Consider the following 18233-nt stretch of genomic DNA (forward strand, 5'->3'; position numbering starts at 1 on the left):
TTCCTCAATAATTCTAGGTACCCTCTGAGCCTAAATAAGGATGCTGAATGTTTCCCAATGAAGTCTGTAGGGATTTTTTTTTTCCTCCATAAATATCACCCAGATACAGAATGGAAAGCAGTCGTGTGTGTGTGTGTGTGTGTGTGTGTGTGTGTGTGTGTGTGTGTGTGTGTGTGTGTGTGTGTGTACATGACCGTACCTGCCTGCATGCATGTATATGCATGTGGAGGCCAGAGGACTGACTCAAGTATCATTCCCCAAATGCCATCTACCATTACTTTTTGAAACAAGGTCTCTCACTGGCTTGGAACTCACTAAGTAAGCTATAACCATCCAGCAAACCCCAAGGATTTACTTGTCTCTGTATCTTCAGCACTTTGATAATAAGTCTGTTTTTTTTTTAAATGTGAGCTCTAGGAGTTGATCTCAGGTCCCTATGCTTATATAAGAAGCCAGAGAAAGCAGCTCCCTTTGATGGAGGCATGAGAGCAGCTGTGTTCTGTGTATTCTCTGCTGTGCTATGAATTCAATCTTCCTCTTGAGAATATGCAGACAAGGGGCTGATAGTCCACAGTGGCTATCTTGTGCCACTGACTTGAGGTCTTTGACCTGTATATACTCTGGTCATGACTTCTGAGATGCATACAATGTTAGATAATTGTATATAGTAACAGATGGGTATCTGGAGATAGATGATCTCTCTGGCCAGCTCCCCAAATCCTAAAAACTACTTATTTCTGTGAATTTATATCCAGTGGAACATTTGCACTGGGTGATGGAGGAGGGAAGAGTATTAATTTCCTAATTGTGAGATGACCAAAAAGAGGGAAATGGGTCAGGCAGGAGGGATTGTTGTGGTTTCCCCAGCAGTTTCCAATAGCTGTTAAGAAGAGTTCAGGTTAGATAAGGGATATGCTTTTATAAGAGCACTTTGGAATTCTGGCTGCAAACAGATGTTTCAGGACCAGGGCTAAGGCTGGGTGCCTTCTTTTGTCTAGAACCCTTTTGTCTAGCCATATATTTTTCAAGAACTGCTGAAAATGTAAAAGCCTGAAGATAGATATATGCTCCTGGGATAAATATAGATGTTTTCATGAGGGAAGCATCCAAGGAGAAATAGGAAGACCCTAAATACCTTCCTGAGAAGATTAATTCCCAAAGGAGACTCTAGACACAGAGAAGTGACATGCAATGATGTTATAGGCAGAGATAGGGATGAGCCCAGTGAATCACATGAACCCCTCAGAGTAGTAGGTGCAGAGGGATTCCTAGGGTGGGAGAGGGTAGTCTCAACACCTAAGTAGAGTTACAGCTTTATAGTGTATTTGGGTTCTGATTCCCAATTAGTCACCGTCAGTTAATACTATATAAGATCATTCCTTGGACACATGTAAACCCTTTCTGATGCTTGAAAAAGGATTTCCAATATCTTGGCAGGTGAGTATTAAATAATAGGTGTTTATTAAATCACTCTCTCTCTCTCTATCAACAGCAAATGGAGTATGGCACAGTTGGGTTATTTAATATTCTAGGATAGCATAGATTTGCCCATCCAAGGTTCATGTGTCTTTGACAATTGTCCTATAAATCACTTAGTCTCTGAACATCTTCAATGACCAGAAAATTAACTGCTTCTCAAGAATGTTTATTTCATCTTGAGCAACATTGACAGAAATCTCCTTTCTCTTCTGAACCAAAAATGCCTCTCCTAGTGACACTCTCCTGACTCAAGTCCTTGAAGCACCAGGCCTCTACATACTTTACAGGAGACCGATCACATTCAACAGAGCCCTGCATCTCACATCAGCATCCCTGACTGTACAGCTGTTTATGCCCTCGCCATCCTAAATGTCCTCTCTGCTTCTTACCACTTGATATGGGAGACATAGAACCAGGGCATGCCTGGATCCTACAAGCCACTCTTGGTGAATGCTTTTCTCCAGGCTAAGTCAACCTTGCCTGAAGGGTTAAGCAGCCTTGGTATTGCTGAGCCATGCTTCAGGAGAGCAACCTCACTAGCCCTTTTTATTCCGGATGGTGACCCTACTGATAGATGATGCATGGTGTCTAAAAAGATCACTGACATTTTCAAAGCATTTTTATATGTTTAAAAATGCATAAGTGATCTACCCAAGAAGTCCAATTATATATGCTTCTCCCCATGGATATTTGAAGGAAGGAATCAGGAGAGTAGCCTTATTGTCCTCTGATGAGCACTGAGGAGGTCTTGGGGGAGATTTCTGCTTCACTTACACCAACCTTAAAGGCATGCTCCACATCAGGTGTGTCATCAAAAGCTTGGATTAAGATAGTCCCCAATCTCCGGTCAAGATCTTCCACTCTCTTGTTAAATTCACACACATTGTTTTCAAATTCCTAAGGAGACATCACACATATGTAAGAAAACCATGGTTTTCTGCAACCCAGTCTCACTGCAGTCTTGGTTGCTAAACTTTGTGCTGAACTCAGTCATACCAAAGCTTTATTTTAATTCTCTAAACCTCACCACACCTCCTAGCTTGCTCCTTTGTTGCTGCGATAAAACACTGACCAAATTACACTTTGGGAGGAAAAGATTTACTTGGCTTACATTTCCACATCATAGTCTATCATTAAGAAGAAGCCAGGAGACAGAACTGAAGTGGAAGACATGAAGGAAAGCTGCTTACTGGTTTGGTTTTCTGGATAGATTAGCTTTATTATCCAGAAAAGACCTACTTGCTTAGGGATGGTACCACCCACAGTGGACTGAGACCTCCCATACCAATCAACAATGGTGAAAATGCCCCACAGACATGTCTAGAGGCCAATGCAATGAAGGCAATTCTCAACTGACTTTTTTTCTTTCTAGGAATATCTAGGAGTGTGTCAAGTTGACAAAACCTAACTGTGACACCATGGTAGCATGACACTTTGGCCCAAATGGCACAGTTTGAATGAAACATAAGGTTGTCATCCACTCGCCTTCCTCATGGTGTCCCTGTCTCCACTTTGTGAGTCCCCTTTTTTTCTCCCCACAGGGTCAGCTCATACTACACTAGATTATCTCAGCAGCAACAGCCCCAGGGTCACCACCTTCTTGTCTTCCTCCTCCAAGTCAAAATGCATTTCTTTGATTACTTAAGAGTAATCAAATTAATCTAATCCTTAGAAAGAAAACTAATTAAATGAATGCATGCTATTCCCTACAAATACACCTTAATTGGCTAAGATGGCAATTAGCCATTGTTCTTAAGTTTCCTAATTTAGCCAATAAAAACACAGGATACACAGTTAAATCTGAGCTTCGGGTAAGCAATTATTTTTTTAAAAATATATGTCTGTTTTAATTATTGTCCTTTATCTGGCAACCCTAAATGTGTATCACTTTTTAGGGTGCAGCAATTTTCAAGAAAACTTTGATGATACAACTCCTTAATTTGTAGAATTACTACTTGTTATTATTATTTTATAATTATAATGTGTATTCTCATTTTATATTTTAAAGATTTATTTATTTTCATTCATGTGTAGGAGTCTATCTGTGTAGTATGTGTGTGAGTACAGGTGCCTACAGATGCCAGAAGAGGGTGTCAGATTGGAGCTGAAGTTACAAGTGGTTGTGAGTTGCCTAACGTGGGTGCTGGGAACTGAACTAAGGTCCTGTGTAACAGCAGCAAGCACTCTTAGAGCCATCTCTTCAGCCCCATGTGTTTGTATTTTAAAAGAAAGAAAAACAAAGAAAAGTAAGAAAACAGTACATTTCTACCTTCCATCTAAATTGGCATTGTGGTATTATGGTATGCTTTCATATATATATATATATATATATATATATATATATATGTATATATATGTATATATGTATATATGTATATGTGTCTGTATAATACATGGGCACACATAATAACTACTTATATAATATATATATATACATATATACATACACAAAATGAATGGGACATATGATATTTTGTTTTACTGTTGCAAACACATCATATATGTAATATATGCATACTAAATATTAAACATGTATATACATTCTCTTTTGTAATCTATCTTTATTCTTTTCTTCTTTCAACTAATGGAATTTTTATTGAGTTCCTTCACCCCAGATCTGGCCAACAAGGATCCTTGGAAGCTGAATGTGTTCAGAACAGCTTCCTGCCCTAATATCTGTTTTTCCTTTCTGGATTACAATTTCTTCTGTAATCATGCCCTTCTTTGGGGAGAATCCCATTCCCTTTCCCCATGGTAGTAAGTTCCTTATTCTCCTCTGGTGCTTTTGAATTCATAGGTCTTGGCTTTGAGCAGCTTAGGGTGAGATCTCGGCTCTGTGTCTCAACCTTAGAAAATGTATCCTTGCTCTTGCTTATCTTGAGCGGGCTTCCTTTACCCAGCCCTTAACCAATAATAAACTTCTATCAATATTCCTGGACTTTGATTGGCAGTCCGTGTTTGAATCTTAGAATTTATTTGCAGCTTTATTGAGTATAATTAGTGAAGTTGTGTATATAATGTACATAGTGATATTTTGATACATGTACACCCTGTGAAATGATCAGTGCCCTGGAGGGAATGGATCAATCCTATAGATTTTTATTCAAAATCCACAAGAATTCATCACCTCACATAACTATCGTGTGTGTGTGTGTGTGTGTGTGTGTGTGTGTGTGTGTGTGTGTGCCCCTAGAACTACCCCTTTAGCAGATTTCAAATACACAATACAGTGTTATTAACTATCATCACTACATTGAATATTACACCCATAGAATTCACTCACCCCGCATCAAGGACACTTAGGAAGCACTGACCAGCTCCTTTCATTTCGCTTTCTCAGCCCAGTGGCAAGGTCCCTTCTAGTCAGCTCTGTACATCTAACAATTTGATTGTCTTAGATTCCATGTTTAAGTGAGGTCATGAAGTATTTGTCCTTTTACAACTGGCCTATTTTGCTCAGCTTAAACTTTTGAAGCCATAAAGCCACCAATGTTTCCCCTGTCTTCCCATGCCTATAACCCTAGGTGGCATTAGGCTGGAGCTGTCAATGGTGGGGAGATGCTCTTTCTGATTTATCTCCCTGCACACAGAATAATTCTGATCTTTCTTAATGACACAAGGATGACAATCTCTCCTGACCCCAACAATAAATAACAAAACTACTAGGACCACAGAGCCAAGAAGATCCTTGAGAATCTTCTTAGGTGCTGCAGCTAGACACAGTGGGGAAAAAAGGGGCAAGGCTTGTGAATTAGCCCCTCCCAGTCCTACCGGGCTCTGGAGGTCCAGGCAGTCATAGGAGCACTCTGAGAAGACCTTGTATATCTCCTCAAACTCCTCATGCATCTGTTGGACTTGCTGACCCAGGCCATTTCCTCTGATGCCACTGAACTCTAGCTTTTCCAGCTTGCCAAAATCCAAGGCTGTCTTCAGAAGACTCTAGCAAGACAATTAAGGGAACAGTTAAGGGTTAAGGGACCCATTGCTACCATCATCCTCACTACCAAATGGAGGAGACAAAATTTACAGGAGTGGTGGCTACTTAGGAAAATGCAAGGTCTGGTTATTTTTTTTAACCTTATTATTGGATTGGATTGCTTAAACTCCATAACAAACTGAAGAAAAAGTACAGATACAGTAGATTCACAGAAGCCGGAATAAACAAATAAATCATGAAACGTGTGTTTCAGCATCTCTCCAATCTACCACAAATTATAAAAGACGATAATAACTGGTGGGTTTAGTGTGGATTTTAATTCAAAATGTCAATGTCAAGCCAGGCATGGTGATGCATGCCTGTAGTCCCAGCACCGAGGAGATGGAGGCAGAGGATCAAGGCCAGCCTTGTTTAATAGTGAATTTGAGGTCCATGTGTTTGATTGAATATTGATAGAAAGTAACCCTGAAAACAGCCTGGGGTACCAATTCAGAAGGCGGCACTGGTCGTCTTGCAATTCCCTTTACCAAATTAAGAGCCTCCCCATCCCAGCCCCACCCCCTGCCCCAGCCCAACACAAGTATCCTGGGCTGGGATAAAAGTGAAACCACATTTCCCTCTCAGTGACAGAAGGCAGCTACTTAGCATCTCTTTCTGGGTTTCTCCATCTGGCACAGGGTAATGGTAACACTCTATGGCACTGTGGTGGGAACTAACTTAAGTTAGTGCAGGCATAGGACTGAAGTCCATGCCAGGACACAGTGTGCATTACTGTCACCATTGACATACAACATCCCAGCTGCACTCAAAATTAAATGGCAGATGGATGGCATAGCCCAAAAGCTTTGCAGAGGAGTCCCTTCAAGTCTCTTGAAGCCATATCACATCTAATAGTGTAAATGTCTTCTGAGCATGTTGAATGGGGAAGAATGAATTTATCCCTTGTAGGGACCTGTCTAAAATCTCAAAACCTCCAAACCAAAAATGTGCTTGCTCCCATTGAGAGATGAAGGTAAAGGTTACAAGTCACTCTGCAACCAGTTTGTGAGGACCCCTTGGAGGGGCCATCCATCATGAAGAGGTTGGAAGGGCAGGAGCAGGTCATAGTACCACACCCAGGCTGTGAAACATCAGGTCCTACCTCTACTCCAAAACTCTCCATGACCAGCACCATTGCTGTTACTGATACCAAGTCCAGAAATAGTGACAGAGGCACAGCAGTGTGGAGGAGTCACCGGCTTCCAAGAGGTCACCCAGGAAGCTTCTGACAGCCATTCAGAAGTCTATTCATTCAGTCACTCGGAGACATCAGCAGCAGAAGTCAGCAGACAAGGCAGGACACGGACAGCAGCAAAGAAGAGACAGGGACAGGAGAATCAGAGCATTTGCCTCCTGGAGAGGGGGTTGAGGGGATCAAGTTTAAAATATTAGGATGTATGTCATGGAGAGAGCACCTGTATATCATGGTGATGTCTCCAGTTCTATCTTCGGAATTAGAAAAAGGAGAAAGGGGGTAGGGGAGAAGGAAAGAAGGCAAGTACTAGAAGAAAGCAATGGGAAGACTTCAAGACATCAGTACAGGCAATGGCTTTTTGGATAAGACCTCCAAAGCAAAGGACACAGAAGTGGGAGCAGATCTATAGGGATGGATGAGGTTGCTGGCTTCTGCACAGCAAAGGAAACAGAGGGAGGAGACAACAGTGGGTGCACAGAGTGTCACAAATGATTAGCCTGATGGGAAACGAATGGAACTTAAGACCTCGGTAAGCAAAAGCTAAATAATGCAATTATAAATTGGATAAAGGGCATGAATCAGACACTTCCTGTCAAAAGAAATCAGAAAAATGAGGCAAGGATTAGATGGACTAGTGATGTCTCGGCATCAGCTATAAAGGCTATGCTTGATGCAGTAGAATTAAAATTGATACCTTTTTTTGTGCTAAAAGAATCCACCGGTCATCAGCCCAGAAGACATTAGGAAGATAGTAATATTATGTGCAAGTTTTGATAAGTGAATTTCATGTTGTGATTTCCTGAACAATCACTAAAAGAGTAGAGGTAGCACATATAACACAAACACCACGAAGCCAGCCTAATGCTTTTAGCTGGAAGGGATGAGAGAGTTTGAATTGTGGAAGAACACAGAAACATGTCTGTGTTGACAGTGTTTTATTCTTGGCCTGTGGTGATTGTGGGGGTGTGGTAGTTTGTGTAATCATTATTTATTAAAAGTTATATTTACATTCTGTTTTTTTTTAAAAAATGCAAATCGGGGCCCTCAACTTTGTGAGAAAAAGTGTTCAACTCCTCTAGTTTTTAAGGAAATGCAAGTCAAAACTGCAATGAAATATCTCAGCACAGTTAGGGTGGCTGGAATCCAAAACACACAAGCTAAGAAGAATTTAATAATCCCCAAAGAGAAACCAGTATGGAGGGTCACCAAGAAACTGAAGATGGATCTATCATAAAACCCCCATTCCCTTCTGCATAAGTATCCAAAGGAAATTATTTCAGAATATTAATGAGACACCTCACACCCATGTTTGTTGCTGTACTTCTCGTAGTAAATGAGATATGGAATGACCCTTATGTCTATCTATCAGCTGGTGAGTGGGTGGAATTTTCTATAAATAATGACACTTTATCATTTGTACCCAAATCTATGAACTGGTGAAATAAGTCAGATGCAAGAAGACAAATAACCCATGTTCTCTCACCTGTGGGTGCTAAAAACAACATAATCAAAAAGTGCAGTGGAAGCCAGGCGTTGGTGGCACATGCCTTTAATTCCAGCACTCAGGAGGCAGAGCCAGGCGGATCTCTGTGAGTTCGAGGCCAGCCTGGTCTCCAGAGCGAGTGCCAGGATAGGCTCCAAAACTACACAGAGAAACCCTGTCTTGGAAAAAAAAAGTGCAGTGGGGCATACTAAAAGAGACAGTGGGGCATACTAAAAGAGACAGAACAAGGGTGGGGGTGGAGGTTTGATAATGTGTACATAAACACAACCAGATAGGAAAAAGGCCTAGTACTTCATCTAACATACTACACATTTGATAAGAGAATAGAAAGAAGGAACTCAAAGGCTCCATAGAGTAATGGGAATATGAAAATTATTGATCACCCTGACTTGATAATACGTATTGCACAATGTATTGAAATATCAATATGAACAGTGATTATGTGTTAATCAGTAAAAGGCTGTTAAGTGATTAAGGCCATGTTAACCACTCTGGTTTGATCATCACACTATATACACTTGACACATTATCATAACTGAGTCTCATAAATTTGCACAATTCAAATAATCATAAAATACTGGCTAGGAATGCTAACACACATATAATCTCACTACGCAGGAGGCTAATTGAGGACTGTGAGTTCTAGGTCATCCTGAACTACATAGCAAGACCCTGACTCAAAGAAACAACAATGTTCAATTTCATATGCTTAGAAGAAAACAAATGGATTCTATTTAAATGTAATTGACTTCTATGGTAATTCATATCTCTTACAAGCGGCTTAGTTTTACAGAAGGAAAATATCTGTACCTTGGACTATTTTCTCAGTCATTATTCTTCACAAATTCTGTGGATGTCAATTTCAATAAGTTAGGAAATCCTCTCTAACCATGTTTAAAAGACAATGCATCTTTATACATTTGCTTATAGAATAAAATGAGGCATCCTATTTCTCAGGAAGACTTGAAGCATGCTCCTAGGTGGTCAGTGGGAGGCATTTTATTGATAATATAAGCAGGAGACCACAGGTATCCAAGCAGTAGTCATTGTATTGTTGGAGAAAGTCTAGTTAGTAATTTCTCCAAAATTCATTCTCCATCCTAACAAATTGTCCATGACTGCAGGAACTGCAAATGTTACAACGGGCTGTTGGTCTTTTCTGCCACTATGGCCGGCCGTATAGGGAAGGCACCACACATCAAAGAGGGCACTGGATCCCTAAAGTCAGCTGTAACTTCCCACTTAGGTTTCTTGTTAGGAAACGATGGATATTTATAATTATTTATCTAACTTTATAATGCTTTATGTAACTTAATGAATATATAGTGTATGCCACAATTATCTGGGGCTCATTTGAAAGTTTGGGGGGCTTTCCTTCAACTCCTATCAATAGGAGTTCTTCTCCCTTTTTCCTCCCCAGCACCACCCCTCTGCTCTTTCTGTTCTAGCTTCCTTCTGGACTCTTACTCTGGCATACTAATATTTAATATTATGTTGTATGATGTTATTTTCTACCCATCGTTTCCAGGAGGTTACAAATATTCCAAAGGTATCCCAGCTTCCCCTGTACCTGAAAGAATGCTTGATGTTGAATGAGTATTCATCAAATGAAGGCATGTTCTTTCTGCTTTGACTTAGCTACTGCACATCCAGCAGAAAGGGACAAAGTGACAGAATACCTAGCAACCACGACTGCTGAGTAGTTAGTGAGGATGAGAAAAATTAGGTGGAAAAAGCAAAGGCAGGGCACCTCAGTGTTGAAAGGGTCTTTGACAAGTACAAGGTAGACACTTCTATGATCTTACTTTGAGGGAAGAGGCAAGTGCCTGAATGAGCAGAACTGGTCTCACCAAGTATATCAAAGTTAGGTAACTGCTAATATGTAATCATTCTCATATACAAAAAAGGTGACCAGTCCCTGGGGCACCACCAAATAAAACAAACCATCCACTTTTCAGATGGGCTAAACTTTATCACTGTTAAGATTCTGGTACAATGTACAGTGGCCAGTGCTGTAGACATGATTTCTAGAGCTGCAGTCACAGACTTTGCACACTGACCACAACCCATCACCGATTCTTAATTTAGATGGAGGCTCTTTTCACAGCCCATTTAAAAGTCTTCAGTGACAGACAAATGGCAAATTTAAGCCAATAGGGTTAAACATTTTTAAATGTCAATGTTTATTAATCCCAGTAGTAAAACCATGAAATGCATTATGCTGCGTACAGGATGTGCCTATGAACCTTACAGCTAGGATGCACATCATAGTAGGGTTGTGATACTCATGTTCATACAACCCTGGTCCTGCTCTTTGCTGGCTTTGTGGCTTGGAGCAAGGCACTGAGATTGTAAGTTGCATTTGCCTAACCTATAGATGGGAACAATGATATTTAATATACCCCAGGAGTAAGGACAGTACTATTTAACATACCATGGGTTTCTTCAGAAAGGGCCTATGTAGAGCATCAAGAAAGTGTCACCATTATAATTAGTTATGACCATCCTGCTGGCATTAGATACTGGATAGTCATGGTTTATCCAGGAGACACCCTGCTGCTCCTTTGTAGGCAGGTATCACAAAGTGACCCAGAGTCCCAGAAGACTTACTGGGTTGATTGGAACCTATTGTTATGAAAAATGATGCAACATTTAATGGTGGCAGCAGGTGGAGAGATGGGGTTCAATTTGTGCTCTGGTCCATGAGATGGAGAATCAAAACCAGATGTAATGGCAAGCTTCACCAACAGTTACTCTGTTCCCGAAGGAGAGGTCATGCCGGCTGCCTGTCTTAAAAGAAATGTCTTCGGAATTCATTAAGGGACAGCACAAAGCAGATACTAACAGATGAAAATCTCAAAAGGTCATTTGAGAAAAGACTGTTTTCTTTACCTTTAGACTGCCACCGACCTTATGCAGCTAATGGTCTCACATGTGACCACGTGTTCAAGCTGGGCTGAAAGGGAAGCCAGCCCAATTAGGCTAGGAATGAAAAGAGGCTGGGCAAAGTGGCTGGAGATGGCAGAGGGACCACAAGGAAATGCGGTGTATCAGGTCAGCTTATTACCTCTCTCCCGCTAATCACTCTGCATAAAGCCCCAGCAGGAAATCATTTCGTCTCCAAGTGAATCACAGCAATTTTATAATGAAAGAAATGAGGGCTCTCTCCAAGCTACTCCCCGCATCACATCTTTTGCAGGGAAGAGGCTGCAAGCAGAAACATAAACAAGAATGTGCAGATTCTACAATATTGTGGCATAAAAAAAAATGAACTGTGCCTGTGTGTGTTTGTTTGCATGTGTGCTATGGTCCAGTATCGGTCTGGAAGTAGCATGAGTCAAGGAATTCAGAGGCACGGGGAGACTGCCTTTGTTTAGCTCCTTGACTGTTTATTCAAACTGCAAAAGATTTTGTATATGTTGGAGATTCTTTTAGCTGAAGCCATAAAGTCTAATAAAGCCCTTCTGTGGAATGGAACTAGAACTTTATCTAAGCAAAGTACTTAGTTACAAAGACCTAGAAACTATATGGTTAAAAACAGGGTATGCAAAGATAGAAAAGAATGTATAAATAGAAATAAAACCACAGGCTGGGCAGTGGTGGCACACACCTTTAATCCCAGCACCCTTGAGGCAGAAACAGGTGGATCTCTGTGAGTTCGAGACCAGCCTGATCTATAAGAGCTAGTTCCAGGACATCCTCCAAGCCACAGAGAAACCCTGTCTCAAAAAACAAAACAAAAAACCAAACAAACAAAAAAAGAAATAAAACCGCAAAGTCAGGTTGAGCCCCTGAAAACAGAAAGGCAGGGAGAAAAGGAAGGATAGTGAGAGGGAAGAAAAGAAAGAATGGAAGGAAGGAAAGAAGGAAGGAAGGAAGGAAGGAGGGAGGGAGGGAGGGGAGGGAGGGAGGGAGGGGGAGGAAAGGAAAAGGAAAGGAAAGGAAAGGAAAGGAAAGGAAAGGAAAGGAAAGGAAAGAAAAGAAAAGGAAAGGAGCAGGGGAAGATGTTTACAACTCCTTAGAGGACATCAAATTTTGATGAATAGGGTACATGCTTCTAGGAACAGACTCCAGCTCAGCATTCTGCACTGAGTGACTATGGATAAATGAATTGACGTATTGGATTGAACTGTTTATTCAAGATGGATAGTGATGACTAGCATGTCTAATGACTACAATGATACATGCTCTAACATGAGAAAAGTTCTAGAATGTATCATTTCTCTAGGTTTGTAGTTCTCAGTTTCCACAGCAAAGTTCACGTGGTGCTGACCACGAGGAAGAAGGTTGGCATACCACTACCCTGGGAAGCTGTTGCTTTACTTACTGCACAGGACTCACCAGCAAACACCCTCCTTACTGCTCACCTCTTTTGCCTCCTGCCTTCTTTTAGCAAGCAGCCGGTGGGGAAGCATAGAGCTATACAACAAAATTCTTGTGAAAAAGAAAAGCAAATGGGTAAAGAACATTACAGACGAAAGGAGAGAAGGCTGGGAGAACTGTGGAGACTGGAAACCAGCCCCTTGTAATCTGGTCCCCGGAATGAGCAGAGGAGAGCTAAGTGTACCAAAGCCATTCTATTCACTTCGCTTCTTCTGTTTATTAATTGCAGTTGCCAGCATCATGGTGATCACACATGGCATGAGAATAGAAGATGAAGAAGGTTAAGTTCATGCTAATTCTTGCTGGAGAGAAGCAGATTAATCCCATTTCAAACAGGCATTGATCACTGTGATACTCAGAATGTTAACTAAAGGGCTACATGAAATATGCCAGAAGACGATCGATAGTCCCCTGTCCTGCTGCACTGAGCCGAGGAGGGAAGAGATGGGGGAGGCACAAGACAGTAAAGGGCAAGGGGGATGAATCTGAGCCAACATTGGAGAGATGAAAAATAAGAAATGGAGGAGCCATGCCCAGGAGCAAAGGAGTAACACAAGACAGACAACTTTGGAGGGTCAGAAAAGGGACCGAGAGCAGAGGGTTTTGAAGTTCCCTCCAGTCAAGCCAGAGCAGCCACTCTTTATGCTTCTGGGTCTTTGATTCAGAAAAATAAAGGAGCCTGAGAAGGGACAATGGTGAGGTAATGGCTCTGGGGAAGCCTCTGCCAGCTATGCTACTATTTCCTGATACCCCATGCAGATTAGGTGCCCTTATGTTAGAATAGCTGTCTATATGCAAAGTCATATCATTTACATGTGTGTACCAGGCTGAAGACCCCTCCCAAACAGTCACTGGAAGCTTATTTCAAGGCTGGAGAGAGAGAGAGCCTGCAAACATGATTGTTGCAATGCTACAGAGGTAATTATTCCTCCATGGTCAGCCCTGAGGTCAGGGTGTCCATCACCTTGGCTAAACAGCGAGGAGTTGATGTGGGAGATGAGAGGAATAATGAGTGGAGGGGGAAGGGAGAAGGTGCTGAGCAGCAAGAGTTGTGCTGGAAACAGCTGAGAGAAAATGAGGCATTTAGGATGACACTAGATATCAATTATTAATACTCCCCTGATTCTGATGAAGGTTTTAAGGTATGCCTTTCATAAAATCTAGCTTCTGGCTTTCATATATTTTTCTGCCTTTATGTCTTTCCCCAGTGAATTCTTTTTCTAGTTCAAAATTGATTTCCTCTTGTGCTCTTTGCTATTTTTCAAAGCTCTCCTGGGTTAGGGTCCCCCCCCACACCTTCTCTTTTGCTCCCAGTAACCCAAATGTACTGTTATTATGACATTCATTTCACCTTAGAAAAGTTTACTGATTCTATATCTTTCTTCCCTGGATGTTCTGTGCTAATTTGTCTTTCTTCTCCCATGCCATGACTATATGTCCAGAAAGTTATTTAGGCAAAACTCTGTTCTATTCATCTTTGAATCCCCCCCCCACGACTTAGCTGAGTGCCTAGAGAATTTTTGAAATATGAATTCTAAAAAATTGACATGAACAGATTTAGTCTATCATTATTTTATGTTAGTCATCTAATGGATTGTTAGGTTTGTTACAGAATTTCCACAGCACATCTCTCTTCACTCCAAATCTCTGCTACTAATAGCTAGAAACATAAGTCTAATCTCTTCTTTGTTCCCTTGGCTATTGGTCTAAGACTGAACTAGACCCCCAAGTCCTCAAGTTACTTATTATTTACTTATTATGACCCTTATCCTTTCCACAAAAATTCAATCGGGGTCCATGAGCCACCTTTCCTAGATAAGTGTGGCTACCAGGCCTAAGCAAAGAAGCCTCTCTTTACAACAAACACCATCAAAGTAGACACAGTTCAGACAGCAATGAATTGTGGGAAGCCCAGCCTTGGTGGATGCATCAGCATCATAGCTTCTGCACAGAGAAGTTGTAGAAAGAAGGACTGGAAAGATTGTAAGAGCCAGAATATCAAGAAGTCTGCTGGGAAATGTCTCTCTTAGAAATGGCTGCACAAAAGAGACCAGAACAATGCAATATCAATGAATATGTTAACATGGAAATATGGAAATGTCATTGGGTCCCACCCCTAGACAAAGACTTATAGGCAACTAATATCTTCTGGGAAGAGAATTAGCTTCTCCCAGGGATAAGCCCCCTTATTGTTTGTTCAATGCAGACAGTCAGTCCTAAAACCATATACACACAACAACCAAAAAACAGGCTCAGCAGGACACACACACACACACACACACACACACACACACATATATATATATATATATATGCTATCAACTTGAGAGTTGTGGGATACATAGGAGGGGTTCAAGGAAAGGTAGCCGGGAATGGCTGGAAGGTGGAAAGGAGAGAAAGAAAGTGATAAACATCAAAACTTAATCAGTAAGCCTGTAGCTGTAAGGTACTAAAGTCTGAGGTTTAAACACAAAAGGAAAAGTCTATGTCTTTGCTTCCTAGTTCTTAAACTAAAATTCATATTAATTTTTAAATATTTGGCAGGAGAGGCAACTATGAATAAGATATGTTTCTTCTGCCCAGGGAGTGTTAGACATTTGGAGTCGCTGGGCAGTCTAGGAGTGGAAGGGAAGTTCAAAGCAGCTGGTCTGTGAGAATGGGCAGCTGTATGTAGACCTGCTGTCTTTCAGTTTTGCACACTAGACTTTTCAGTCCAAGTTTATTTGCAAATAAGCTGAGATAGCAGAATGATTTTGAGAGCTTTCTCCCTAAGTGCCTAAGATAAGAGTCTCCAAAGGCTGAGAGAACCACCACTGCTTGGTCATCAGTCCAAATGACAATTATTTACTGAAACTTTTTAATGGTCCTGACAGCCAACCATGGGTGACTGTGGTGTTTGACTCTGAAATGTTACCCCACAGGCTCTCATGTTTGCACACTTGACTCCCAGATGGTGGTGCTGTTTGGGAGGCTGTGAAATCTTTAGGAGGTGGAACCCAGCTGATAGATGACCCCTAAGGGCAGGCCTTCTAAGTGTCCAGCTTGGCCGCTGCCGCTAGTCTTGCTCTCCACTTTCTGTTTCATCACTATTCAATCTTCCACTGCCACGTGTTCCCATTGCCACAGGAGGAGCTCATTGTCATCCTGACTTCACCTCCAGGATACACTAAAACTCTCTGCCACCATGAGCCAAAATAAATCTTTCTGGTCACCCAGTAGCCTGTGAAGTCTTGTCCTTACTCCTACTGGAGCCTGGGGTGAATGAATATACTCACCTCTACCACACACAGTCGGCCCAGAAAGCCATCCAGTCGCACAAAGACCAAAGATGCCTGGAAATCCCATCTCCTGATGTCTGAGTCCTCTTTGAAGTAAGTGTGGAGATGTTCCCTTCTGTCCTGAAATGCCCGTTTGAAGAAGTTTAAGGTGTCTGAGACCACTTTCAGTTTTCTCTGACTTTCTTCTACCTCACTTCTCAGGAGGTCTTCCGGGCTGAGGTAATCAGAGGCCTGGGATGTAGATAAATTAGTAACCATGAGCACAGTGGCAGGCACAAGACATCCCATGACTATGTCAACATTGTTTCAGAAGTAGATAATTACCCTAGCATTGCTTTTCACTAGTACAAAACAGAAAACTTCTGACCAAGTTTCCAGTTTCACAGGTCATCTTGAGCCAGTGTTTAAGCCCAACAGTCTATGATCCTTCAGTCAGTGTGTTGAACCAGAAGGCATAATGAAACGTGGCTGGACCAGCTGGGCCTTGTCAGTTGTTAATCCCCAAATAGTCTGTGATTTATTGACTTTGACAACAAAATACTTCGAATGCAAGAATTCTTTGGGCCATATCTATTTCTCTTTCTTCAAGAGACTTAAACTGGGGAACTGGGAAGCTAAGATACTGGATAATCCCTGTCACCAACACAGGGAGCAGCAGAGAGTACTGGGTTTGGGAGGCATCATCTAAACCACAATGTAAGTCACACTAGAGCCAGCCTTGCACAGGTTTTCATAGCATGGGAGCTAATCTGTGTTCTCTATGGATGCTCCATTTTCTTAGTTCTCCTTATACTTTCAATTCAAAGTCCCCATCGATAGTGACAATGACATGCACAGCTGTGAGACAAACAGATGTGGGCGCTGCTGTGGGTGTGCTTGGGTAAGTAGTCAATGTCCTGAACCTTGACCAATATCTCTAAATAAGTAATAAGTTCTAAGACCCAGCTTTTCCCCTCATCTAATGTCTGACTGGGATTATAAATGTAACACCATTTTGTAGCCTCTCCATGCTTAGTGGGTACCGGTTACTATGAGCCATTCTGTGTGCTTGCTGGTTGTTTTCTTAGGATTGACTGTCCTTGGGTGCCAAAAGAAGTCAATATAGAGGGAAGGTCACCCAAGCCAAGGTTTCTAGTCCCTCTTACAGATACACTCTTTAAGATCCATACTGCTTTGGTGTTACAGGAATCCCTAGCAGGGGGTAGGAAAACCAGTATGATGGCACACAGCTGGATTTCCATCTGCTTGGTAAGGTGAGGCAGGAGGATAGCCAGTTTAAGCTTAAGGTTCAGCTGAGAAATTTAACAAGATCTTGTCTCAAAATGAAATTAAAAATATGTATCTCACTGATAGAGTGCCTATCAAACATGTGAAGGGCCTTGGGTTCAACCAAATGAACAACAAATAAACAAAAGCCACCACCAGCTGCAACAAAAAGTGGAGGAAGGATTTGTGCAACCCAGACAGCAGCATCCCAAAGGACCTCTGAGCGTGTGCGGGGCCCAGACGTCCTTGGCATCATTACATTTAAGCCTCTCAGTTACCCCTGTGAGATGATAGCTCCCTTTTCACCGCAGCATTATAAACAAGATGAGGCACAGAGTAGGCAAGTACCTTGCCCCGGAACACACAGCTCACTTGTGCTAACTCAGGAGCAGAATCCCTTGCCTTCAGAAATGTCCTTCTAAATTACGGGGCTCTGTTGGTGACAAATCCCTCACAGTGATCATGAACGAGGTTGTAATTTACCAATGCCTGCCTTTGCCTCATTCAGGGCTTAGGCAGAAAGCAAGGAAAGACTAGACCACCCCAGTGTATCAGCAGTACCAAAAAACCACCTTGTGAATTGCTGGCTTGTGAAAATATAAAATTCAAAAGTTTGAATTCTTTGGGCCACAATTACTTCCATGCCTAAGGAAAAAGCACATTTTACTCTTCCATGTGCCTTTCTTTGTGCTAGCCAGCCCCCAGAGAGAAGTTGCTGGGCTATGCAGATGAGCTCACCTGCTGGATGAGGAGATTGCAGATTTCCTGGAGCAGCACGGTGAGCCTCCCTGGGGAGCGGTACCACTTGCAGGTGGCCCAAATCAGGCAGACCACATGGAGCAGAGGCCTCAGCCTGCCCTTCATCTCAGGAAACTCAATGCTTTCTAGGATGTCCAGGTGTCTCTGGAGTGGTAACAGGTGCACGTGGATGTCCTGGGCCTCTGTCAGGGCTGGAAGGAATTAGAGATGGTGAACTATGGCTGCTGGGTTACCACCTACCTCCTAGAGCCCCAGTGTCTGGGGAGTAAAGGGTTGGCAAAGCCAAGACTGCAATTTCTTCCTGACCTGAGAAGATGGTTTCAGAAAGCTTCCAGGATCTTCTTACAAGAGACTGAAACCTGTAGCACTCTGAAAAATCTAGAATGATGGACT

The 18233-nt window shown here is 42.0% G+C and overlaps 1 protein-coding gene across 1 annotated transcript in view; it reads right to left on the reverse strand.

The window, feature by feature from the left end:
* Dnah9 (dynein axonemal heavy chain 9) overlaps positions 1–18233 on the reverse strand; it is a 338224-nt gene that overhangs the window by 294525 nt on the left and 25466 nt on the right. Inside the window, exons 5-8 of the mRNA XM_027427134.2 lie at positions 17820–18031; positions 15813–16046; positions 5251–5418; positions 2260–2376 (exon numbers count right to left, since the gene is read on the reverse strand). Of these exons, the coding sequence (XP_027282935.1) occupies positions 2260–2376; positions 5251–5418; positions 15813–16046; positions 17820–18031 (731 nt within the window). The remainder of the gene's footprint in view (positions 1–2259; positions 2377–5250; positions 5419–15812; positions 16047–17819; positions 18032–18233) is intronic.

Source organism: Cricetulus griseus, chromosome 7, assembly GCF_003668045.3.
Source record: "Cricetulus griseus strain 17A/GY chromosome 7, alternate assembly CriGri-PICRH-1.0, whole genome shotgun sequence".
Lineage (NCBI taxonomy): Eukaryota > Metazoa > Chordata > Mammalia > Rodentia > Cricetidae > Cricetulus > Cricetulus griseus.